The sequence below is a fragment of the Musa acuminata genome, chromosome BXJ3-5, assembly GCF_036884655.1.
Source record: "Musa acuminata AAA Group cultivar baxijiao chromosome BXJ3-5, Cavendish_Baxijiao_AAA, whole genome shotgun sequence".
Lineage (NCBI taxonomy): Eukaryota > Viridiplantae > Streptophyta > Magnoliopsida > Zingiberales > Musaceae > Musa > Musa acuminata.
In genome coordinates, this window is record NC_088353.1 from 33,474,365 (window position 1) to 33,500,761 (window position 26,397).

Sequence of the window (26,397 nt, forward strand, 5' to 3'; positions counted from 1 at the left end):
ACAAGGAGTCGATTCCCTTATATTACGACAACAATAGGGTGATTGCTCAAGCAAAGGAATCCAAGTCTCATCAAAAGTCTAAGCATGTTGAGATTCAACCTGATCAGAGAGATCGTAACCCGAGGAGATGTAGTAGTAGAAAGAGTTTCATCCGAAGATAACATCGCAAATCTACTAACAAAGCTATTATCTCATATTGTCTTTGGGCATCATAGGGATCTGATAGGGATCAGACACATAGGTGACTAGCTTTAGGTCAAGTGAGAGATTGGTAGTCATAGGTGTCGTGCAAGCCAATCACGTCAGTGATAGCATGTGTGACATGATACGCATTTTTTTGTTTATTATATCATTTGACATTTTATCACTTTATATTGTTTGTTATATATATATATATATATATATATATATATATATATATATATATATATATATATATATATATATATATGTATATATATATATATATATATATGTATATATATATATATATATGTATATATATATATATATATGTATATATATATATATATATGTATATATATATACATATATATATATATATATACATATATATATACATATATATATATACATATATATATATATACATATATATATATATATATACATATATATATGTATATATATATATATATACATATATATATGTATATATACATATATATATGTATATATACATATATATATGTATATATACATATATATATGTATATATATGTATATATATGTATGTATATATATATATGTATATATGTATATATATATATGTATATATGTATATATATATATATATATATATAGTGATGTCCATGGATCTATGCAATTAGAATCAGATCGTGATGAGATCACGATAATGAGACTGATTCACCTTTAAACATAAACCCTAAATAATCTTGGTCATAAGTTACTCGAGAGGGACATCGAGATAACCGAATAGATTGGTGTGTTGTATACTTGTCCAAATGATGGAGATAGTTGGTCTCATAGCTGCTTGTGTGGAGATACTAGGGTTACAGAGTAGGGGCACATTGGAGAATGTGTTCACTAATTGATCCGCTCACGGAATATTGGATGGTTAATGATACTCATTGTCAGACAACGATTATGTTGTCTCAGTGGTGTACTTGATCCTTAGACTTGAGACACTAAGGATGTTTTGTATGAGTATTCCACTATTTGATACCAGACTTGTAAGTTTGGAAGTTTCAGATCTAGCACAACTGGTTATCAAGAGAAGTAGTCAAACTTACGAGGGCTATTGAGTGTCGATAGAAGACCATCCTCTCTTAGTGTCATGAGAGAAATATCCCATGTGTTCTTATTTAGACAAATCCTTGACCAGGGTCATTCGGATTAAGAGACAAATAGTTCTCTAGGAGACTCCGATTAGAGCGAGCCTTGAGTAGAAACCGTATGAGTCTGATAACACCATGTCTGTTATACGATCTCTAAGATATTAGATGGATGAGGGACTATAGTATACGGTAATTGAGAATAGATAGATCCAAAGGATTGGATTGCCCTGTATCATTTGGGGGTTGTGGTATAGTAACTTAATACGTCCGTAATCGATGAGTTAAGTGAATTATTATGAAGATAATAATTCACTAAACTAGAAAGAGTCCTACAAGTATGACTCATGGTCAACTCGATATTGGGCCTAGAAGGTTACACATATATGATAGACGTTGCGACAAGTAGAAGTTCGGATATGAGATATCCGTCGGAGCTTCTATTTTATTATATATCCAATAAACCCCTGAATTATTGATCCTATGGATAAGATTCAATAATTAGCTATAAAAGATTATAAGATAGAGATATGCTGAGAACTACACGACCTCCAGAACTCGAGACTTTGGGCACTACTGGTTTCCTATGTAGATCGAACTTGATCCAAGGTTGGCTGGTCAACATCAAGTCAACAATCAACATCAACCCGTAAATGGCAAAGGCTCGAAAGGGTACAAATAATACACCCACCATCCGACCAAAAACAATACCCTAACTAGTTTGTACTGATCGATCCTTTGCCATATTAACTTTTTCTTCAAAATTTTAATTGATACTCCAATATGTTAACCAATCATTTAACACGTTGACCATTCATGTTAATCGATCCACAGGATCGATGATTGATTTTTTTTGACTCGATATTTAATTCTCTGAAATCTTATTCTCATTCTCCTAATTCTATAGAGTCCTCTGACCTTCTGCACCTCTTATTACTAAACTAAATATAGACTATAGAGTGAACTTAATATAGACTATGCGGTTGTTTAATTTGAGAAAATAAGGAGAATCATAACCACAGAATGCTTGCATGTCTTGAAGCAGATGCCTGAAGCTCATGAACAACTTTGCTTTGCAGACTTTTAACATAATAGCTTATTGTTTACGATGATGCAATAAGTCTTGCTGGATCAGCAGTTAAAGTAAGCAGTTGAATCAGCAGTTAACTCATAGGTCTCAAATTTGTACAGAAGAACAGTTAAAGTAAGAACCATAATTCTTCTCACCTCAAAACATCAGCTTAAACTTCGATGATGACAAATCTCAGACATCAGCTAATTCATATAATACATAGCAAAACATAATGTTCTACATCTATTAACTGATCTATCAAAAGAATATTCCTTTGTGATCACGGGTAATCCAGTTCGGTGTTGCCAATTTTATTACTGGCCATTCTCGCTTGAAAAACCTGCATCATCCCTAACACAATTTTGTTTCGGACCCTCAATTTCCTTAACTACAGAACACTGGCCAACCTCAAATTCAACATTGTTTATGCAATTCAAAGATGATGTCTTCTCCACTGCAGTCCCATTTTCACATTGTATGTCTCTCACTGTAAAAGATGGAAACTCCAAAAGTTTTCCCGGCCAATGCTCAAAGAAAGAATTTAGGATCATGAACCTAAAAGCTTGTAAAAGCCTGCTGTTGTCTCTTCTAATATCAGAACTCAGGAGCTTTCGCAAAAGAGTTGGTTCCCTTCTCAAAATTGAAGCAGCATCAGCAGATGATTCATTCGTCAACTTCAGCCTTTTTGCTTGCCACTTTTCTTGATGCCTGACCCTCTTGCAGATGTGTTTGTTTGGAAAATTGTTGGTCATATTCAGCACCTTTGAATTATTCTCCTGCCCACCAGATTGGTTCTCCAGTTCAGAAAGATAGCCTTGGGGTATCTCAGCTACTTCAACACCCAATTCTGCCTGTTTAGCTAGAACCTGCTTCAATTGCTGAAAGACAAGATGGTGCCACAAGAGTCTCAAATGACCAAAGGATGTATATTGATAATACAAAGTACAATCTTTATAGGACTAGTGGCAAATAAAAATTTTAAAGCATATTTCAGCTAATCTGTATAAATTTAACCAGCAAAAGAAAAAAAAGATAGAATGTGGAGATTAAATAATTTGAACATAATCGATTACCTGGCGGCGTAATTGGGCATCGTCATCAGCATCTTCATTATTGACATCAGATTGAACCAATTTCTGCAGCACAAAAAACTTTCTTGAGAACTGAATATCTGATAGAGAGTGAATATTCAAGTTACCTTCTTGATGTTGGCTGTGGTCGGGAAATTCTTCCGTCGTGCTTCAATCCATTGTTGGATTTCATGTTCAGTGTAAGTTACAGGAAGGCACCTTCAAGACAGCAACAGAAGATCATTTGGAAGAAAAACGAAAAAGTAAAATCCATGCAGAGAAAGATGTGAAGGGACATGTTCATCCTTACCTTGTGGACAGGACAAATTTACTGTGAAAACCTTATTAGGGAATTTGATTATAAATACGTACAAAATGTACATATACACATAAATATGTATACTCAGATACATATATGCCTGTATGTGTGTGTGTGTATGCATTTGTGTACACAAATAGCCCTGTTTAGCCCCGACCATCACATCTCTACACATCCTCACTTTACCTGTTCCACAGTATTCCTGTTTGCCTTTTTCTATAATGGTGCTAAGTAGCATGCAAAAGTACTTCAAATTTTCTTTATCTGTATGAGTGCATCACTGAGTAATTCAGTACCTTGGGCGTTCTGTTAAAATTGGTTTGTTACACTTTGCAAACTGAGGTTCTCCTTTCCATTTCTTCTGAACTGCTTAGCCAACACAACAAACAAAAAACCGAATCAGATATTCCTTATGGCATAAAATAAATCTCCTGCAATAAGATAATACTATTCATCCTGTTAAGATAATGACATGCTAATATTGATAAGCTCCTATTTAAAAGGTTGAAATATAATTTAGTGACAGTCCTAAATAACAAGAATGACAAGCTGCCATTTCAAAACAAATGTTGTACCCAAACCCAAATTACTCTCCAAAGAGGACATGTACCAAAGAAGTATTATTAGCACTAGTCCAATGGAACTGCCATGCATATAAACAAAGGACACACCTTATACAATTTGCTGTTTACTATCATCTGTAGATGATTTCTCAAATATTATCAAAATACTAAAACAATGAACTTACTGCAATCACAATCTTTCTCTGGAATTTTGTATGACTGGAGATTTTATGCAGGTCAGTTTTTTATATCCATTTTATAGAGAAGTGATTAGGGATAAGATTGAACAGAGATGGTAATTTGACATAGAGGTTGGGATTTCATTTATTTATAAATAATAGTGATGTTAACCTATAGTCAATGATGTAAAAGAATAAAAAAGCAAACTAATAAGTAATAATTCTAATGAGCAAATGCAGGATCTCATAAGAAAAAGGCCAATGGTCAACAACACAATTCATAAATAGAAACACTGTAGAAAGTAATTCAATAAGAAACCAGAACAAAAAGATGGGCATATGGAATTTACTGAGATCATGCTTTTCATGAAAGTTTGGCACATTAAGAAGATTTCTGAGGTCTGCCTGTAAAGTTTGTTCGTGCATCTCTTCACAACATTACCTCATGGCAGGATAAGATAATTATGCACTACCGATACATTCTCTTTAATTTTGGAAAGGATGTGTAAGTGGCCTTAAATAACAGTGATATAAAAAAGCATTTCAATATCATTTTATTTGTTTGAATATGTCACCTGAGAATGAATAAAACAGGTCACGTGCAAAATATATTGGCAAACCACCAAATTCTCATCTTGGAATCATTCCCTTCATCAGTGTCTCTTTTATATTCTGACAAGTTTCGATACCAAATCTTAATATAAGAATCTGATATAAAATGGAAAATGCCCAGATGATACATTTCTTCGATGGAAATCATAGAAACTTAACCATTTTCGATACTTGTTTCTATATCATTAAAACATGCAGAAGAGGCCTTTTTTTACCAATATAGTTCTGACACACTAACAGGTTTCTCCCATGCTTATAGAGTGACAGAAATAAAAGACCTAATAAAATATGCCATAAAATGTGTTGATTACTACTAATGAAATTGTTTGTCAGACTTTTAAGCCATCCAAAATCCAGAGAATGGGGTGTATGGCAACAGCAACAAGGGGAGCTCCATCCTTCACCAGGCTAAATTACTCAGCATACAAAACAACTTTCTTTGTATTGTGGGCTCTAATACCAATGTCTACACGGTGAGTATGACAACTGTTTGAGGAACTCTTACCCAAGAGATCAGAAGGCAGCAAAACAAATCATGCAACATATTTTGTTTTTGTAAACTAGCAAAAAAATGAGTGCTTATACAGATATTTCTAGAGTCGCTACAGCAGTAAGTGGATCTGCTACCATGATTATTCATAATTAGCAAGAGTGCTAATTGCATTGTCGATCTGCGACAGTAATTGCTTCTGAAGGAAGCAAAACCAATAGTGCAACATAAACTTTTGCAGAGATATTAAAGAAAGTGCTTACAGATATATTATCTTCTTACAACAATTCCTCTTGAGTTCACAAGATTGCTCAGATAATGTAGCTCTCAGACTTCTTAGGGCTGACTCTCCAATTATAGAATAAAAACAAAGTGGGCAAAGTCTTAGGAGACGAGTTCTCTGGTCCCCATCTTCTAAAGTTCTCTCTTATACAGATGGTTCTGGAATTCTCCTCTAAAGTTCATCTTACTGTTTTCTGTGCGATGGTTTCCTAATGAAGAAACCTTTACTGTTGAAGCTTTACTTTATCTTCCAATCTTTGATCAAGTGGCCTTTGTGAGGTATTTTGTCTTATCAGTCCTTGTTGAGAATCTTCGGTCTTGTCAATCTTTGTTGAGAATCTTGTGTAACTTTTTCTTGGTTGACTTCTCTGTCATCTGATACTTTCAATCTTTTAACTGCATTTCATATCCAGAGTAATCCTCCTAATTTGAGTAAGAATATTCTTCATTCTCTTGCTTAAGGCGCAAATATAGTTGTAAAGGTCTGTGGATGATGTTCGCATAGAGCTTGAAGCACTTTTCCCTAATAAAGGTGTTTGAATTGAAATTTCCAAGGGTTATGCAGATCCTTCCAAAATTTTAAACATGGTTCCACAAACCTAAACTTGAAGATCTTTTACAGATAAAGTAGGATTTTTTCATATTAATTCTTCAGTAACATTTCCCTTTGAATCTGGTAATATATCTATAAAGTCCTTTGGGTATATTTTGTCCTTATACAATCAGTATGGAATCAAATTCATCCCATCTTTTCACAAATATCTTGTTGACAAAATTTAAGGATACAAGATAGTCCAGTTTCTCCACAAAATTGCATAACTAGATAGGGGTCTTTATATAATTCATCATATAAATCGTTACTGATCTTCACTCAGATTTCTTGAGAGAGCATATCTAGCAGAACTCTAAACTTAAACCACCAGCTGTAATTGAAACATATTTTTTGACAGATGGTTGATCCTGGTTTTGAGACGAATGAAACTAAAATAATTAAATTGGTTGTTGATATTTATCCATGGATCTTGACACTCCTAGTAGTTATATTTATGTTTTCATACAACATCAGAAAAAAAATTTGGAGTCTTAAGATTCTGAGTTAAATCCCAATCTTTAAGTGATAATTTTTTCTCAATCTAATTTAGAAATAAAATGAGACTTTCAAAGAAGATATTTAGGACTAATTCTTTAGAACTGGACGTGGAATCTATAACCTCAGGCATCAGATCCTCAGTCTTTAAGATATAAAGATTTTGATCTTGGCCTTCTTTATTGGGAGATGAACATTCCATATTTATATTCTTCTGATCATTGGAGTTTCTATAGATACTTTCTATGAGAATAGCTCCTTTTTACCAGTCTTGTCCCTACATAAAATTATGAGACGAAGTCAGGTAGAAAGTTTGTCTCCATTACTATGTTCAATAGTAAAGTCAAAGCAAGATAATATTGTTTGCCACCTAGCAAATATTTGTTGAACTAGATTTTCGATATCATTTTGCAAGACCTCTTTACCAAACCTGCAGTTAAATCTTAAAAGCAATTGTTGGTTTAACATTTCTCCTTGAAATTAGAGATTACTTTGAGAATAGCCAAGTTAAAATTAAATATTACTATGAGAATAGCCAAGATCTCCTTATTAATTGTTGATTAGTTTATTTATGTTTCGTTCCACCTTCCTGATGTAAATCTTACTAACAGTGCAGTGCTTCCTTCCTTTTCCTAGCTTTAGGATTCCTCCATATCCTCTATGTCAATGCATTTGTTTCAGCCATAGTAAATTCATATGGGTATCTAATGTGTAAGCAAGGTAATCTTTTCACCTTATCATCGATCCTTTTAACAGCCTGAGTGCGATTTTCATTCCAAACAGGTGGATTTTTCTTGTCTGTTAGGAAAAATCTTCCAGTCATTAGCAAAAGTTATGAGTCTGAGAAATAATCTTAACATCCTAAAAATTTTATAATTGTTTTGTATTTCATTTCATCAGGGAATTCATCAGCAAATTGTATTACCTGATTGATTGAAATTATTTGGTAGAACTTTTTTTGCAAAGGGTAAGTGGCAAATGCAGGATTCGACTCAGGACCTTTCGATAATTCAGACCACTTTTTATATTAATTTTAATTAAAATGTTAAGATGCTTCTAGCATTGATTAATATGTTCCGAAAATTAACACATCATCAATATAGACTATTATAAAATAAATAAGTACATGGAAGGAAGATCTAATTCATAATTTTTTGAAATTTCAAAGGAAGCATTTTTATTTTAAAAAAAAAAGGCATGACATTCTATTCATCATGCCCAAATGGTTTAATGAAAACAGTCTTATTATCTTTTCTTTAATTTGAATCTGTCAAAAAATCTAAATTTCATATCAAATTTGAATAAACTTTTGATCCTTGAATTCTCCTAATAAGATCTTGTTTGAGGAATAAGATGTAGTGTTTTTAAAAACGCTAGAAGCCAAAAGGCTCCAAGGTCCCAAAATGCTCAAAGTGCTAGACGCCTGCCTAACAAAAACGAGATGCTCTAAAATATTAAAATTTAAAATATATATATTATAATTGATAAATAATTAAAAATGATCACAAAAATAAAAATGACATATCAAATTGGAATCATATAAAGTACCAAATTACATCTCTTGTAATTACACCTACCTAACAGCTCTTCTAAGCTTACTTATACATAATGTGTGTGTATTTTCTAGAAGAGGTAATGGACACAAGCCATAGAAACGATATCATGGTAGCTCTTTTATAAAGATTAATAAGCATGGAAACTATACTGGATCTGGTTGTCTTTTTATACTAGCCAAGTAAGCTGCATGGTTGTTCAAATGTTCCTTTCTTCAAACCATATTAAGTGATTGAGGTTAAAATTCCTAATTTAAGTTCTAAAAAGACAAATAAAAGACAGCATGGTAAACAAATAAAATAAGCAGACGAAAGCAACGGACGAAGCTACAACGGCGGAGGAGGCAGTAGGGTTTCGCTGGTTGCTTTCATGGGTGGGGTGGAGTAAAGGGTATTAGTTGGTTCTGTTGAACCAACTTATTCGCTCAAGCTTAAACTCGAGATGAACAGCAACCACTTTGTCTCGGGTGCACACACGATTCACCCAACGCCTGGGCTCAGGTGCGCACCTATGCAATGCTTCAATGTAACACCTTGCCCCGAGGTGTTGCCCAAGTTCCTTTTGAAAACACTAATAAGATGTCTAATTCATTGTAAGACCTTGTTTAAGGGTTCCTAGTCAATTATCAATCTAAAAACTCCTCTTTCGCACAGAAGTGTTTTTCAACATAAAATGTAAAACATCTCCAAAGAGCACTTTTTCAATTAAGTTCTTTGTCTAAAAGACAATTTTTCCAAATTTCTAATATTGTTCATTTATATTGGTCTTGCCTTGGTAGATATTTTGTGTTCATCAAATCCAAGGATATAATAAAGTTAAACTTCATGTCCATTTGTGGCAAAAGGCCAAAGAAAGATCCGTATTTTAATATCATTTTCAATATTTTTTCTTTCAGTTGTGTTACTTTGGGTTAGAAGACAGGGGTCTTTGAGAGTTTTATTCAATCCTTGTACCTTGGATTATGAAGTGAAGATTATTCATTTACAAAATATTCTGTATAATATAGCTTCTTTTAACTAATGTAAAATGGATTCTTCAGGTTTTGTTTAATTTTATATTAGTCCGTATACCATTTATTCTAGCAGAAATTCCATCTTCAGTTACTGTGAATGGTGTAATTAATGAAAGCAAAGGAGTGAAACAAATAACTCCTTGTTTGAGGCTTTTAACAACAAGAAAGATGTTTTAATACAAAATCCTATTGGAACAGAAATGAATTCAGGAAGTTTGCAGTTAACCTTTAGAACATTTCCATTGCCAACATGTATTTTGGATGTTTTGATACAACTTATAATTTTTCAAAGTATTTAACAGGGACAATCCCTCCCTAATAGAATTAACATTAGATTTGGAATCTCAGGGTTTTTTGTTTCAATGAAAACCCAACCTTAGTTTGTATGAGATACCAAATGAACATTTTTGTTTATAGTATTTTTCAGTGGAGTTTATATACTCAAAGGATCCATTTAATGGTTTGCTCAGTTCATTAAATTCATCATATATAATTTCATCGAATATGTTCTCAGGACCATCTTTGAGTTAAAGAATATTTAATCCATGTCTTAAGGCTTGCAATCAAGGTTTGCCGTACCGGACTGTACCGCCCGGTACGAGCGGTACGTACCGGTCCGACAGGCCAACGGTACGCGGACCGCTCCGTACCGTACCTCGACTGTAGCAGTGTACAGTACGATACGACGAACCTTGCTTGCAATTCCCTTTTAATCAAGGTTCGCAATATCGTACCGTACCGATATTTCGACTTGGGCTCGATACCGGTACGATACGGTATACCGAGCGGTACATCTGGTGTATCGAGTACTGTAGCACTGCTACAGTACTATAGTAACTACTGCATTGCTATAGTAAGTGCTACAGTACTCGGACCGGTAACCGTCGGTCCGCATACCGAAAACCTGTCGGACCGGTACGTACCGCCCGTAACAGTCGGCCCGGTACGGTACGGCAGACCCTGCTTTTAATAACATTTTGTTCTTTGATCAAGTAATCAAAAATTAATTATTTATGTTTCTTATTACCATCATGGTGTCTCTCAAAAATCATGTTTATCCTTTAAGTTCTTAGCTAATAAAATACTTTTTTATAATTACTTTTTCATTTCATTAGGATCTTCTAAGAAGCCAATCATGCAACAACCTATAACAACACCTTGACAATTTGAAGTCGGCTATATGTATCTTTTGTCATCATTAAACTACGTAAAAACTTAATCTAAAGTTCCAAATCATGAATGTACTTATAAAAGGATGTAACAAATTTATTAGGTCTACCCTGTGAATGAATAGTAATTAGATCAATAGACGTTTAAGGATGGTGTCTAGTGACTATTTCAAAAGGACTAAATTTTGTAAAATGACTGACAAGACTGCTATACAAAAATTCAACTAAGGGGAGTATTTGATGTCAAATGAACCCAGGATCACCAGCCAAACATCAAACCTCAACCTAAACTCCTATTAAGGACCTCAATTTATTCATCGATTTAAGTGTGATGAACTGAAAAATAAAAAACCTACAATCTTGCCTTGAAAATTGTCGATAAACAAATTTAACATACCTATCTAAACTAATGGTATCAGCATCTTGTGTGATCCAACTTCTTGAATACTTGCAATGTTGTATACCTAACTCTAATCAACATACTGGTTTATTTATTGCTGCCACCTCATTCAACTTTTCATAGGGTTTATTTCACAAGGCTTGATCTATATACAGCAGTTTATAAATCTAGAAGCTTAAGGGTGCATAAAGAAATTTCTTGCATTGTTATATATCTAGATTTAATCATTTTTGGCAACCCTACAAACTAAGTATGAACAGCTCACGATTTAACAAATAGATGCATCTTTGATATCACAGCAACCAAATATAAAAATAAGCTAAGTGTCATATCACAAAAGTTAGTACCTCTTCCACTAGTTCCATTAAACATCCTCTTATTGCTCTCTATGCTTTTGAAATCTTGAAACTGTGGTTTTCTGTAAAAGTAATTTCATGGTCAACTAGTTACCAAACATGTAAAAGATAGATTCAAGATATGAGCATGCCTAGTATATTTTGTCTTTCTCTGCCCATGAAGATGTCTAGTGAAACCCTTTTTTGCAGAATTTACAGAAATGATATCACTTCCACCATCTTCAAGACAATGGACCTGTAATTAAAACCAAGCTAGAGTATAAGAGACCTATGTGCATACTAAAATTGTCAAGAAAACAGCCTATGACTTCAGGAGGTTAAATATTATTGACTTTATGCTTTGGACTCCAAGCATCACATGAGAAAGAACACATAATGGAAAAAAAACTTATTTTAAAAGAATGTAACATGGACATTTACAGAGAATCATATGTTAATCAAGTAAAGCTCAAAATAAGCTAGTCATATAACAAAATAATCTTTTTTGGATCTATTCTATGCTTCAGTTGTTAGAAAATCCATAATGGAATTAATAAAGTTATTGCCGAAAAATGGAAACATCCTTGGTAAGAAATAAGATATGAAATTCTTGGAATGAGACAATATGATTTTCTTTGCAAATACTTCACTTTGATGAGGGTAACCCATAATCACCACTCAGGTAGACTTACTACCTGGGTAATATAACATTACAATTTAAATTTCCTAACCACTGACTGGCTTATTATGGAAAGAGCAAGCTTGATATAGGCTCTAATGAAATTAAAGCATACAAACATTGGTTGCATGGCCAGTGAACAAAAAGGGAAACAAAAGCACAGTAAGCACGAGTTTCCACTCTACTTATCTCACCCCTAACCTTTACTGGAGCTGTACTAAAAAATTTCAACTTTACTTATCCTTCTGGAATGAACTGTACCCTACTTTGAGTTTGACTTTCTCAAATGGGAGTTTTTCATTCAACTTATTCATATCATCATATGCAAAAATTTTGGTCTTCTTGGAATCTTGTTTAAATCACTCTCCTTTCTAAGCTTCTCACCCTTTTTTATGAAGTTCCTCATTCTCAAGGCATCCCTTTTCCTTATAGAATATCTTATCTAGCTGGAAATATAGTTACCTAAATAGTAACATAGCTAGGTCGATATTAGGTCAATAGAATAAATGTCTACATGGTCAATCACAAACAAAGTTAGTTCAAGATAAAAATCCTCTAACATTGATCCAAGCTGTTGTGAACCTTTCATGCACTAAAATAAAAAAAACCAAGTGACAACAGCAACCAAGAAAAAAAAAATCTGCCTCAGCAGTTACTGCACCCACAGTGCTGCAATGCTAAGTTCAAATGCAATATTACATTATTGATTTTTTTCTGGATTTTATACATCATATTTAAGCTTTCTCTTGCACTCAATCTTGGAAAGTACTGCTAATATTAAGGATGTAAAAGAAATGAGATATGAAAGCAAATGAACAAGAAGGACTGGACGTTTAAAGATTTAATGACTCTGATAGGCATCTCCAAGTCCAAAAATTTATGCAAGAGCCTGTCAAGAAGAATGAGTGAATTATCACACAAGAAAAGACAAACAAAGAAAACAAGGAACAACAAGGTACCTAAGAGAGAATATAATTACAGAAGCAATGAACATAAGAGAGAATATAACTACAGAACCAACAAACATACGAAAGAATATAATTACAGAACCAACAAACATATGAAAGAATATAATTACAGAACCAACAAACATTCATATCAAAATAACAAAAAGTGATGCCTAATAGTCGAAGGTTCAAAATCTGATTGGAGAATATTTAGGTGTATAGTGTGGGAATCATGTCACATTCTAGTGCTAGTTCCTTACACCCCCTTTTCAAATTGGGCTTTGTACCATGCCTCAGTTAAGCAGCACTCATCCCTAACTTGGCCACTTACGTTGCAGGTGAGGAAGGAAGAGAGATTGGTATTAGACTGAGGGTGCTGAATAAGGGAAGCAGTTGAGAGAGAGAGAGAGAAATAAAAATTGGTATAAGGAAAACTTCTAAGTATGGTACCGGTCCAATAGGTTCTGGAACCAGTTTCAAATTAAAACCTTGTGAGAAACAAACCCTTTTTTTCTCTTGGGTTAACTAAGAGTTAGGAACTTAAGCTAAGTAATAACTCATAGATTCATATGGGCTAATACAAGATTGCCTCACAAGCCCTTTCCACTCTATCTTCAATAACCTAGTTAATCAACTCAATTCACCAAGAAACAAATTATAAAACATCGCTAATTCATGGTCCCATAGAAAGCAGTTTGCAACTTGATAGTTTGGAGTTTTGCAGCTTGGAACTTGATTTTTTTAAACCTGAGATTATTTCTTATTTAAATGTTGCCATGAATATTTATATTATTTTTTACCTCATTAGAAAACCCTACAAATCAGGTTTCAATCATATTGAGCAGTGTCAAGTTTGAAGTCTTATGGCAAAATTATGGCAAATCAAGTATATTAATGTAATCCAAGTCAAATTAAAATTAAAATTTTATTTTCCCCAAACCACATGGGGAATAAATTCATCAATGAGTTGTCATTAGCATTGCCATGATAAGGTAATAAGCCTTAAGTGTTAAATGTGGAGTGATTGTGAATATCAAGAGGAAGTTAAATCCTATATGTATTATCATTAATTTTCTTGAAAACTCAACAAGGATCAATTTTCTTTTCTTTAAGGTTGTTGCAATTTACTATTGGGACATGTTCTGTTTTCAGATGGAGCTACACAAAGTCTCCTCTAAAGACCTTCACACACAATGCTTCTTCACATTTTCTTTTAAAATTTGGTTTCGACTTCTAGCTTCTATATGAATCTTTGCCATGGTAATTGCAAAAACTTCTCCCTTTTAAGTTGAGAATACAATGCAAGTATAGTAGCAAGGTCTAGGTCAAATGGAAAATAACCATAATAATCTCCAAACAAATTATTGTCATCAAAGAGTTAGAAGCATTATAGGTGATTTCCACTTTAGATAGCATCAAATCCTATTGTTTCAAGTTCCAACCTGTCAGTTTGTCCATGGTTTGAGGGTGGTTAAGCACTACCATGTAACAAGTTGGTGCCTTCGAACATAGTAGCTTGGAACTCGATAACTTGAGATTTGGTAACTTGATGCTCGGAACTAGTGATTATTGTTTTGTAATGTTGTCATCAAATTACATGATATTTTATGGTTTAGTGGAAACCATGCAAGTCAACTTTCCAACACACCATAAGATGTACTGTTTTAAGTCTTCTAGGTTTTGCTATGACAAATCTTCTAAGATATATTAAGGCAGTCTAGTAAAACATCACATCTTTCATCCTATAATTGAAGTCAGCAGTTCATTTTACCACTTTCAACTGTTGAAAAATTATACCACAATTGAACAAGGAAGATATGAAGAATAATCTAACCACTTCAATTTTGAAATTAAGATTCAGCCAATTCTGTATTTGTTGAAAACCATTTAATTTCTCAACTTAGTAGACATCAACTATAATGGAGGTGTCTAGTACAACAACAACATAAAATATCAATGAATCTAAATGAAAATTAATCCTACAAAAACATAGAAAAGAAAGACAAATAAACTCTAAGGTAAACCATGTCATTATAAATATGATGAGAATCAACGATATACACATTGTTGCATGCCTCATTCTAGTCAATGTATGGTGTAGCAAGTAACTCATGACTTCAAGAAGTGTTTTTGGATCAAAATTATGTTGAACACAAACTAACAAGCGAGTTAAGCTAAGAGATAGCCATAAGACATGTACTGTTTTCAAATTCCTCAAGGAAGATATTAATAATCATATGGACACATTTAATTTTAAAATAAGATTCAGCCCACAAATATTTGTTGACTCACTTGTTAGTTTGTGTTCAACATAATTTTTAAAATAAGATCACAACTTAGCAGACATAAACCAGGATGGAGGTGTTTTGGCCAATAACAACAACATACAATGTCAATAATTCTAAATGAAAATTGGTCATACTGAAACACTGAAAAGGAAGACAAATAAACTCTTAAGATAAAACATGTCATTATAAATTATGAACGACGAATTCAAGGATATACATGCTACTGCATGCCTAATTCTACTCAATGTATGGCATGGTAAGTGCTTCATGATGTGCTTTCTGATCACGTGTGTTGACCACATGAAATCATTAAAAGAAAATTAAAGGAGAGATTAAGCGGGTTGGCCAACATTACATTAGCCATATTCTTGTCAGTAGCCTAGGTTGGCATGTAGGCACAACAATTCATGTGAAAATTAATGAAAAAGAAAAAACAAATTAAATTAATTCACATAATAAGATGTATAATTAGTTATGGAATCATATATAGCATATAATCTTATTCACAAATCAAATCTTTGGAAATAGGAAAAGAAAAGGAGACCAAAGTGGGAAGGAATATGAATCAGCAGCCTGGATTGGCATGTAGGCACAACAATTCATGTGGAAATTAATGAGAAAGAAAAAACAAATTAAATTAATTCACATAATAAGATGTATAGTTACTTATGGAATCATATATAGCATACAATCTTATTCAAAAATCAAATCTTTGCAAATAGGAAAAAAGGAGACCAAAGAGGGAAGGAATATGAATCAGATGCACTACATTGAAATTAGTTCCACTTGAAGTCCAATATCCATTCAACTGTTATATGTAAAAATATTATGATAACCTCTTATTCATAATGCCAAGGAAAAATGTGACCTTACGTTGTATTCTGATCCATAATTGATCAGAAAAGATTATAAAAAACGTTAAGTATGTATGTCAACATGAGCCAGTACTAATAGGACCTAGGAATGAGGCTCATTAATCTTGCTTTCTCATAATGTCCAAAGGTACAGCTTCTATTTTATTCTGATTTATCCAATAAAGCATATATTTACTTGATCAATTTTAATAAGCTAATGAAGATGATATGACCAATTGTGAGTTTATTCACAATTTACTCAAGGCAAGACCCAAGCACCTTGCAACAACACCTCAGGGCAAGGCATTTCAATGAAACGTTGCTCAGGCGCATGCATGAGCCCAAGCGCTAGGCACCTCAGGCGAGCGCCTAAGCCAAATCAGGTCGACTTCAAGTCAAGGTTCAACTAGGCGAGTAAGTTGGTTCAATCGAATCGACTAATGTAAGTTGTACAGGCACTTACCCTAACATGAACCCATTGAAAGAAACCAGAAGCAAAAACCCTACTGCTCATTCATCACCTTTGTATGTGTCATCTACCACTGCAACGTCGTATACCGCCTTCGTACTATCATGAACGATCGTCGCGCACCCGCAACAACTTTGTTCAACGAACCGTTCATCGCTTTTGCATGCTTGTACAGACACATGGTAGCATGTTCTACCTTGGTTTTGTGTGTTTTTGCTTGAAAAATGTAAGCAACGAGAGTTCGCAGGTGCGACCGCTCACCGTATCGGGCCAAACTACACCAAAATGACTCCGTTTTCGCATGCCATGGCCTGTTTTCTACAGACCGTAGCCTCATGCGAAATGTCTGCCATCTCAGCACCTTGGAACTCCCTGAGTGGCACTAGGGGGGATGGGGCTTCGAGGTAGTGTCGGGCATTAAACAATCTTCACAAGTTCGCACGTTAACTTGACAGAAACTTGTCTTCGCGCCCAACACCCTGTGAGCAATTGTTTGCGGACTTGCACCTGTTCGTTCAACCTTCGAAAGTCTTTGTTTTCCCCTTCTTCTCTTTTCTCTCTTGCACTCAAGGTGCTTGCTGAATTACTTGTAAAGCTTCCCTCTTCGCGAGACGTCGGGACTTGTCCGTCACTCATTTTCAAACTAATCAACTTTCTATTTTACAGGTCCTTCAGGACCTGTACGAGGTCGCAACTAGGCTGACCCTTTGTAGACACATATGTCGCAAGGACACCTCATGACTTAGGCAATCCCAGCTAAGTCCGTGGAGTCGGCGCAAGGATGCTTCACGACTTAGGCAAGTCCAACTAAGTCCGTGATTTTGCTGCAAGGATGCCTTACGACTTAGACAATTTCAGCTAAGTCCATAACATTATGGTATCAGAACGGGCAAGCAATTCGAGCAAGTAGCGAATAAACTTCGCAATCTCTCTATAGCAAAGCATCGTGGTGAATCGAGCAAGACGAGGGAAGCCAGACAATTGCCCCAAGCAGCCACAGGTGGGCTGCAAGTGCAAACTCACTCTCATGCTGTTGGAACCACTCAGGAGAAGCGTAGCAACAAACTTGACGAGCGAGAAGTTGGCTACTCTCCACGAATGGGAGAGGCATAATTTGGAGCGCTAATCAGGAAAAATAGTCACAAGGAGAGACTCGCAACGGCGGAAACCCGCCTGGATGTTCTTGAAGCGAGCTTGGAGGAACTCTACTAAGGCCAAAGAAGGCTTCTTGAGGTAGAGAGCTCACAAGAAGAAGCGAAATCTCGAATCGACAAGGTCGAGTCCCTAGTCGATCGACTGACAAAAGACACCAAACACTCTGTAAAACATCTGCACGAAGTCGTGGCAGAACTCACTTCTAGAGTGACAGCGCTCACAAGGGTACTAAATGTGGGAGGGAGCAACACCCGCATTACACCACCACAAAACTTGAGAGCACCTAAGCCTCATTGCTATAGAAGTGCTAGGGACGTAAAGGAGATCAAGAATTTCTTGTTTGACATGAAACAGTACTTTCGAGCTGCAAGGCCCGATTCTGAAGATACCAAAGTTTTAGTAGCAACCATGTATCTGAATGGGGACGCAAAACTTTGATGGCGAACCCGTTAAGAGGAGATCCAACAAGGTCGGTGTCGAGTAGACACATGGGAGGACTTAAAACAGGAGTTAAGAACTCAGTTCCTACCCGAGAACACAGAGTTCGTCACAAGGAGGAAGTTGAGACAACTCTGCCAAAGTACTTCCATTCGGGACTACGTGAAGCAATTTTCACATACAGGATATGTCCAAAAAGGATAAGCTATTTAGCTTTCTTGATGGCCTGAAGTCGTGGGCACAACAAGAACTGCATCGAAGGAATGTCACCGATATGATCGAAGCAATTGCAGCCGTAGAAAGGCTCACTGACTTTGTTTCCTCGGAGGACTCGGGGAAAAAAAACAATCTTCAGGAAATCGACCACCAAAATATTCTCGAAGGAAGGAGTTCGAGGGCGAACAGGGGAAGAAGAGTTCCCACAAAGGGCCAAGCTCAAAAGGCAAGGCCCCAAAACCTGACAAATGCTTTTTGTGCGGAGGACCGCATATGGTAAGGGAGTGCCTATAGAAACAAACACTCAATGCCTTAACAGCTTCAATCCACCCCCCCCAAATCGGACAAGGGCAAGATCATCGCTCTTAGTTCAAGTAGTTCAAAATCCAACAGCGACAACAAGGAGTCGCAAGGACCCCGGATGGGAGCAATGCGTTTGTTGAATGTGTTGCAGGGTCAAGTGGGGGAGAACATGAAGTCAAAGCCACAGAAAGCAAGGAACAGCGAGCTTATATACGTGGACATCAAGCTCAATGGTCAAACAAGTCGTGCAATGGTGGACACGAGCACTACCCATAATTTTCTTATCGATCGAGAAGCAAAGCGACTTGGGCTGATCTTGGAGAAGAACCCAAGTCGGATAAAGGAGGTGAACTCAGAGGCCAAGCGAATCTCCAAGCTAGCAAAGGGAGTCCCCATCAAGATCGAAATATGAAGCGAGTGCACAAACATGATAGCGGTGCCACTGGGCGACTTTCAAGTGATTCTCGGAATGGAGTTCATGCACGCAGTGAAGTTGGTGCCAATACCATCCCTAAACTCCCTATGTTTGATGAGAGGTGACGACCCCTGCGTGGTTCCTGTCTCTCGGAAAGGAACCAAGGAACCCCAACAAATATCTGCATTACAATTGAAGAAAGGGGTACGAAAAGGAGGATTAACCTCTATGGTTGTTGTGAAGCTAGAGCCACTCAACGAGGAGGCCATTCATGAACCTGTTGCGGTGGCGAACGTTCTGAACACAGACGTTATGCCACTCGAGTTGCCGAAAACCCTGCCACCATGTAGAGGCGTGGATTATCACATTGGGTTGGAGTCAGGAGTGAAACCTCCAGCAAGACCACCATACCGCATGTCCCCTCTAGAGTTGGCAGAGCTCAAAAAGCAGTTAGATGAACTGCCAAGCAGCGGTATCATCCGCAGTTCCAAAGCACCATTCAGAGCTCTAGTCCTCTTCCAAAAGAAACAAGATGGGAGCCTCCAACTATGCGTCAAACTATCGGGCCATCAACAAGGTGATGGTGAAGAACAAGTATCCCATCCCGCTCATCGGGTACTTGTTCGACCAACTGGGTAAAACAAAGTATTTCTCCAAACTCAACCTTTGGTCGAGGTACTGGCAAGCGCGCATTGCGGAAGGCGACGAAGCGAAGGGTACCTGTATGATTAGATATAGAGTGTTTGAGTTCTTGGTGATGCTTTTCGGCTTAATCAATGCTCCGGCCATATTCTGCACTCTTATGAACCAACTATTCAATGAGTAATTAGACAAGTTTGTGGTCGTCTACTTGGACGATATCATCGTCTATAGCCAAATGCTCGAGGAGCACATCGAGCACCTTCGGATAATTTTCAAGGTTCTCAGGGAGAACATTTTGTTCGTGAAAAGGGAGAAGTGCTACTTTGCTTAGACGAAGATCTTGTTCTTGGGGCATCAAATCGATGACGGTTCCATTCAGATGGACAAATCAAAGGTGCAAGCTATGGCGGAATGGTGAACTCCAAAGAAGGTGTCGGAGCTGAGATCTTTCCTTGGTTTCGTCAACTACTATCGGCGCTTCATAGCTGGTTATTTGAAGCGCACAGCTCCACTGACGGAGTTGCTGAAGGAGCAACCTTGGCGATAGTCCGACAAATGTGAAGTGACATTCAAATATCTAAAGGCTGTTATGTTGGAAGAACTAGTACTCGAATTGTCGGACTATGAGAAGCCCTTTGAAGTCCATACAAATGCTTCAAACTTTGCTATTGGGGGAGTACTCATGCAGGAGGGTCACCCAATGACCTACGAGAGCCGCAAGCTCAACGAGACCGAGTGACGATATCCGATGCACAAAGAGACGACAGTAGTGGTCCACTATCTACGAGCTTGGCAGCACTACCTTCTCGGATCGCGATTTGTGTTGAGAACGGACAACATCGCTTTGAGTTACTTTTAAACTCAAAAGAAACTCTCCCCAAAACAAGCACGATGGCAGGACTTCCTGGCTGAGTTTGACATGACAATAGAGTATAAGCCCGGAAGAGCAGATGTCATGGCAGATACATTGAGCCAAAAGGTAGAACTAGTGAATTCCATGCAGTTGGAAGGCGGAGGCCAAACAAGTCAATTGCACTACAACTTCCTTTCTAGAATCAGGGATGGACTATACAGTGATCCTCAGGCAGTAACCCTAATGCAACTAATTAAAGAAGACAAGGCACGACGATTTTGGGTCCAGACGGGAGTCGTTTACACCAAAGAGAATAAAGTTTATGTTCCTCGAGTGAATAATTTGATGTATGAACTCTTAAGAGAGTGCCACGATTCCCTTTGGGCTGGATATCCGAGCATCCACCGGACAATGGCTCTCGTGGAGAGGGCCTTTTACTGGCCGAAGATGGAGACTGATGTGGAGGAATATGTTCAAACATGCCTTACTTGCCAACAAGATAAGATGGAGCAGCGGAAGCCGATGGGACTTTTGGAGTCACTGCTCATACCAGAAAGGCTGTGGGAGAGTATTTCCTTGGACTTCATATCAAGCTTGCCGATAGTAAGGGGACGAGTCGATACTTGTGGTGGTCGATTGGTTTTCGAAGTATACAACATTCATTGTTGCACCCCTACACTGTTCAGTATAGGAGACAGCCAAGTTGATAATGAAGAATATGGTGAAGTATTAGGGAGTCCCACACAACATCATCAGTGATCAAAATACTCAATTCTTAGGATGATTCTGAACCGAGCTATTCAAATTACTAGGGTGTAAGTTGTACTTCTCCACAAGCCTTCACCCCTAGATGGATGGCCAAACTGAAAGGATAAACTCACTCCTTAAGCAATACAATCGGCACTACATAAGTGCCAACCAATGAGATTGAGTGAAGTTGTTGGACATAGCCCAATTCTCCTACAACTTACAGTGGAGTTCTGCATCCATCAAGAGCCTCTTCGAGATCATTATAGGATAACAACCATCAACTCCTTACACCTTGGCTATCGGTTATACAGGGAGTAGTCCGTCAGCATATCACTTTGTAAAAGAATAGCACCGAAATGCAGATATTACGCAGGCTTATTTGGAGAAGGCGACCAAAAAGATGAAGAAGTAGGCAGACTTGGGAAGGCAACCATAGAAGTTCAAAGTCGATGATTTGGTGTTGGTAAAACTCCAACCAGTATCACTCTAGTTCTTTAGGCACAAAGTGCACAAAGGATTGATGCGTAAGTATGAAGGGTACTTCCCAATTATTAGTAGGGTAGGCAATGTCTTCTATAAGTTGCAACTGTCGACGTGGCTCAAAATTCATAATTTTTTCATGCTAGCAACTTAAAAGCCTACCACTAAGATCCGCAAGATGCTTTTCGAAGTGTCCCAACTTAGCTACCTCACACCACAACCTCCTACGAGAAGCGAGTTAAAACCATTTTAGTGGATCGCAAGACAAAGCTACCCAACGAAGCTGAGCAGATTGAGTACTTGGTGAAGTGACGAAAGCTTCCCCGGACCGAAGCTAGTTGGGAGCCTGAAGACGCCCGACGACATGAAGAAGCATCCATCAAAGCCTTCCAACATGCATCGACGAGGGCGTCGACAATTTAAGTGGCGGAGAATATCACGAACGATCGTCACCCACCCACAACAACTTCTTTCAACGAACAGTTCGTCGCTTTTACATGCTTGTACAGATACATTGCATGTTTTACTTTGGTTTTATGTGTTTTTGCTTGAAAAATATAAGCAACAACAAGTCGTAGTGCTGCAGTGCGACCGTTCATCGTGTCAGGCCAAACTACCATAAAATGGCTTCGTTTTCGCATGTCATGGCCTATTTTCTGTAGACCACAACCTCACGCGAAACATCAGCCATCTCAACACCCTGGAACCCGCCGGGTGGCACTAGGGGGGATGGGGCTTCGAGGTAGTGTCAAGTGTTGAACAATCTTCACAAGTTCGCACGTTAACTTGACGGGAACTTGCCTTCGCGCCCGACACCCGATAAGTAGTTATTTGCGGACTTGCAACTGTTCGTTCAACCTTCTAAAGTCCTTGTTTTCCCCTTCCTCTCTTTTCTCTCTTGCACTTAAGGTGCTCGTTGAATTTCTTGTAAAGCTTCCCTCTTCGTGAGACGTCTAGACTTGTCCATCGCTCGTTTTCAAACTAATCAACTTTATGTTTTACAGATCATTCGATACGAGGTTGCAACTAGGCTGACTCTTTGCGAACGCATATATGCTCCTCATGACTTAGGCAATCCCAACTAAGTCAGAGGAGTTGGCGCAAGAGTGCTTCACGACTTAGGCAACTCCAGCTAAGTCCGTAACTTGCCGCAAGGGTGCCTCACGACTTAGGCAATTACAGCTAAGTTTGTGACAGTACAGTCTGTCCACTTCGTCTGTCGTTGTCAACAACGTTGTGTGTCACCCTCTCCAGCTTCGTCTGCCATCGTCAACAACCTCACCTGCTTCATTCGCCACTACAACTTCGTCTGTTCGTCACTGTAGCTTCGTCCACTAACCTCCCTAGCTTTGTCCACCGTTGATTTCCACCTTCCCCCACCTTCCTCCACAGCCTCCAGTTACTTCTCCATCTTCTCATTTTATAGGTAATACTTTCAAGTAACTTGTTGCACCATATTGAGGTGGTGCATTGTTACTTTGTTAAGAGTTACAACTTAGTCGTTCTAAGTTCACCACATTGTGATCATATTTATCAATCATACTATATATATTTTAACTTTTAATATTCGGGAGTCCTCACTTCACTTGAGTGGACACTTAGGCAAGCGTCTAGTGCCTTGGGCGTTTTGGTGCCTTGGCACCTTTTGGCGCCAAGTGCTTTTAAAACACTATCCAAAACATAACAAGTGTATAAATAATTTCCCCTTCAAATACAATCCATTATGTACTTGTTTCTTGATCAATCAAGACCACTAGATATTAATTAGCATGATGATGGATCATTTGTCCTCGTACGGAGATGCACTACTAACCATCAAGACCAACCATGCACTTATTTAAGAGATGCACCTTCTATGTCTACATCAGGTTAACAAATCTGTCATGAATTATGCCCTTACTCTATAAATAAGTGGAACACTTGGAATTAAAAAGTTGATGCACCAAAAGAACTAAATGCAAAGTTAACAATCTTAGATAAGAGATAAGAAGAACCAAGCTGGAATCCTGAAACTTTCTGATATGTGAGAGGCCAGTTGCGATTACTGAATTGGGTGAGCCCAACATACCACGTGTTGAAAAGTTACCCTTGGTTTCCAAATTAACTATTATTATAAGCATCCAAATGAATGGTTCCACCCAAGTTTTCATATGTTAACTGGCTTCATAAGCTCATATGGATGCCACCATACTTCAAATTTTCATAATTGGCACATAAAGTAAGAATATAAGGAATAGCATATGAAGAAACATAGAATGAGATACACATGATATAACTCATCGTGCTTTAGGCATAACCAAAGTGTTTGATTTGTTATCCACAAGTCCTGCCCTGTCACACAGCATGCCAGCTTAAGGATGTTAGTTCATGATGAATCATCTCAATCAAGCATATAAACCATAGGGCCAGTTAGATTGCATAGCTAATAATAGATACAAGGGTGCATAACCATATACCACACTTGCATCTTGCCATCATGGCCATACTATCTCATCAAATGATAATAAATATGATCTAATTAAGAATAACATATTTCACAGAAGATTAAAGGACAGATGCTGGCATGATGGTAAGGTTGCTCCTATCTTAGAAACAATCTCTATATAAAGAGGAGACTTACATACATTGATCCACATTTGGTGGGAACCTCGTACACTAGGTTAACCTTTTTACCTCGGTTTTGTTTTTACATTTTCACATAAGATTACCAATGTGCAAAGGATTCTCACAAGTTCATATTAAGGTGGTCTACGAGAAGTATTACAATTTCAAACAGGTTTCCCATATCCACACATTATTTAACTTAAAAGGAAGGCTAGTGCTGGTGATTGCTACCTGAGGCCACAAGTTTCCTGGTTGATTATACTTCATAGGATGATGATTTTTCGTAGGACTCCATATATTAGGCTGATGCAACTTCTTAGGATTGACAAGAGATTCATGTTTGCCTTCATGAGTGAAGGAAATTTTCTTCCCTCCCGTACACAATGCACCATTACATAAACTTGTATGTGAATTTCCCACAGCAACCATTGGGTGATTCCCAAGATGCTCAGGTTTGTTAGAACCCAAGCACGATGATGCAGGAGAGTTGAGATCAGCAATTTGATTCCTGTGCATCATCGTAGTTGGAAAACATATCTGTCCATTAGGTAAGCCACCAATAAAGTTGAAATTTTGAGGCCGATTGTTCACAGAAAAGGGGCCAACACCAGGTGGAAGCGGGGTGAACATGTTCAGGTTCTGCAGTTGCCCTTGGAACTGTTGTGCATTCTGAGGCATGCCACGAGATATCCCGAGAAGTTGCAACGCCAAAAGCTGCTGGTTCAGGTGTTGAGCAGCCCCAAACTGAACGTGCTGCTGAGGGAAGACGCTCAAGCGATTATTTTGCACCACGGGCAAAATATTAGGGCAATTCAGAAAGGAAGACGGAGCCATCAGAGGAGCCACAGCAGCGGCGGCGGCAGCAACATTTGTCGCACTGAAACCGTTCGAATTGGTATTCCGATTGCTTGAATTGACGAAAGAAGGGTCTGGAAACTGCATCTGGTTGAACAGGGCCGCCTGCTTCCATACGATAAAAGTTGGCAAGGAAAAAAAAAATCTAGAAACTGCTAAGGCAAAAAACAACTCTAATAGGGAAGGAGAGAAAGGAGTAAAAGAGAATACCTGTTGGAGAGAGGGATCGTTGGGCACTTGGGCATGGATATTAACGGCGGGCGATTGGAAAAAGGGAAGCATAGCTCCTCACCGGCGCCGAAGGGTTTTGAAGTAGGGTTTAGAACGGGGAGATATTGCTTAATGGCGAATTCCTGGAAAAGTCCCTTTTTTTTATTTTCTCGCAAAATATCCTTTTTCTTTTCTTTAAGAGCATCACTGTCTTTTCTCAATATAATAGAAAATTCTTAAATCCTTTTTATCTATTTCCTTAGGAGATAGGTTTTTTTTTCTTTTTCCAAGAAAAGAATTTGTATTACTTAAGGAAACGAGTACAATCAATAATTAGCACTCAAAAAGTAACAACAGATATTCATGATCTTTTTAATCTTTAATAGATATAACAAAATCAACCAATCACTATACGTATCCATTTCATTTCCTAAAGATATGAATAATATTATAATTCGGAAAGGACCTAATATAATTCTGATATTTCTGACCATATCAATCATGTTCCAAGGTGGGATGGATTCATTGTCGAGGATTTGCATAACCTCAAACCAATTTGTTTCAACGTCAATGGATTGCACCCCTTTCTCTGTGGGATGGATTCATTGTCGAGGATTTGCATAACCTCAAACCAGTTTGTTTCAACGTCAATGGCTTGCTCCCCTTCCTCGACAGCTAACTGCAACCCTTCAAGCACAACAAGCATTTCCACGTAGAGGTAAGTCCTTCAAGCACAACAAGCATTTCCCTAAAAGTCAAAATCTTTATAAAAAAAAATC

The 26,397-nt window shown here is 37.4% G+C and overlaps 1 protein-coding gene across 2 annotated transcripts; it reads right to left on the reverse strand.

The window, feature by feature from the left end:
• Positions 1-2,514: 2,514 nt before the first annotated feature.
• LOC135639152 (uncharacterized) lies at positions 2,515-25,758 on the reverse strand. Of its 2 annotated transcripts, none has more exons than XM_065152942.1 (8): positions 25,619-25,758; positions 24,785-25,513; positions 11,613-11,716; positions 11,473-11,543; positions 4,074-4,143; positions 3,587-3,677; positions 3,462-3,524; positions 2,515-3,266 (listed from the first exon to the last, which is right to left on the reverse strand). In XM_065152942.1, exons 1-8 carry the CDS (start codon positions 25,688-25,690, stop codon positions 2,703-2,705), a joined length of 1,764 nt encoding a protein of 587 aa, XP_065009014.1. In that variant the 5' UTR covers positions 25,691-25,758; the 3' UTR covers positions 2,515-2,702. The 2 variants fall into 2 exon arrangements, with proteins under 2 accessions (XP_065009014.1, XP_065009013.1); XM_065152941.1 differs by having other exon boundaries at positions 24,785-25,516; positions 25,619-25,750.
• Between the last annotated feature and the right edge of the window lie 639 nt (positions 25,759-26,397).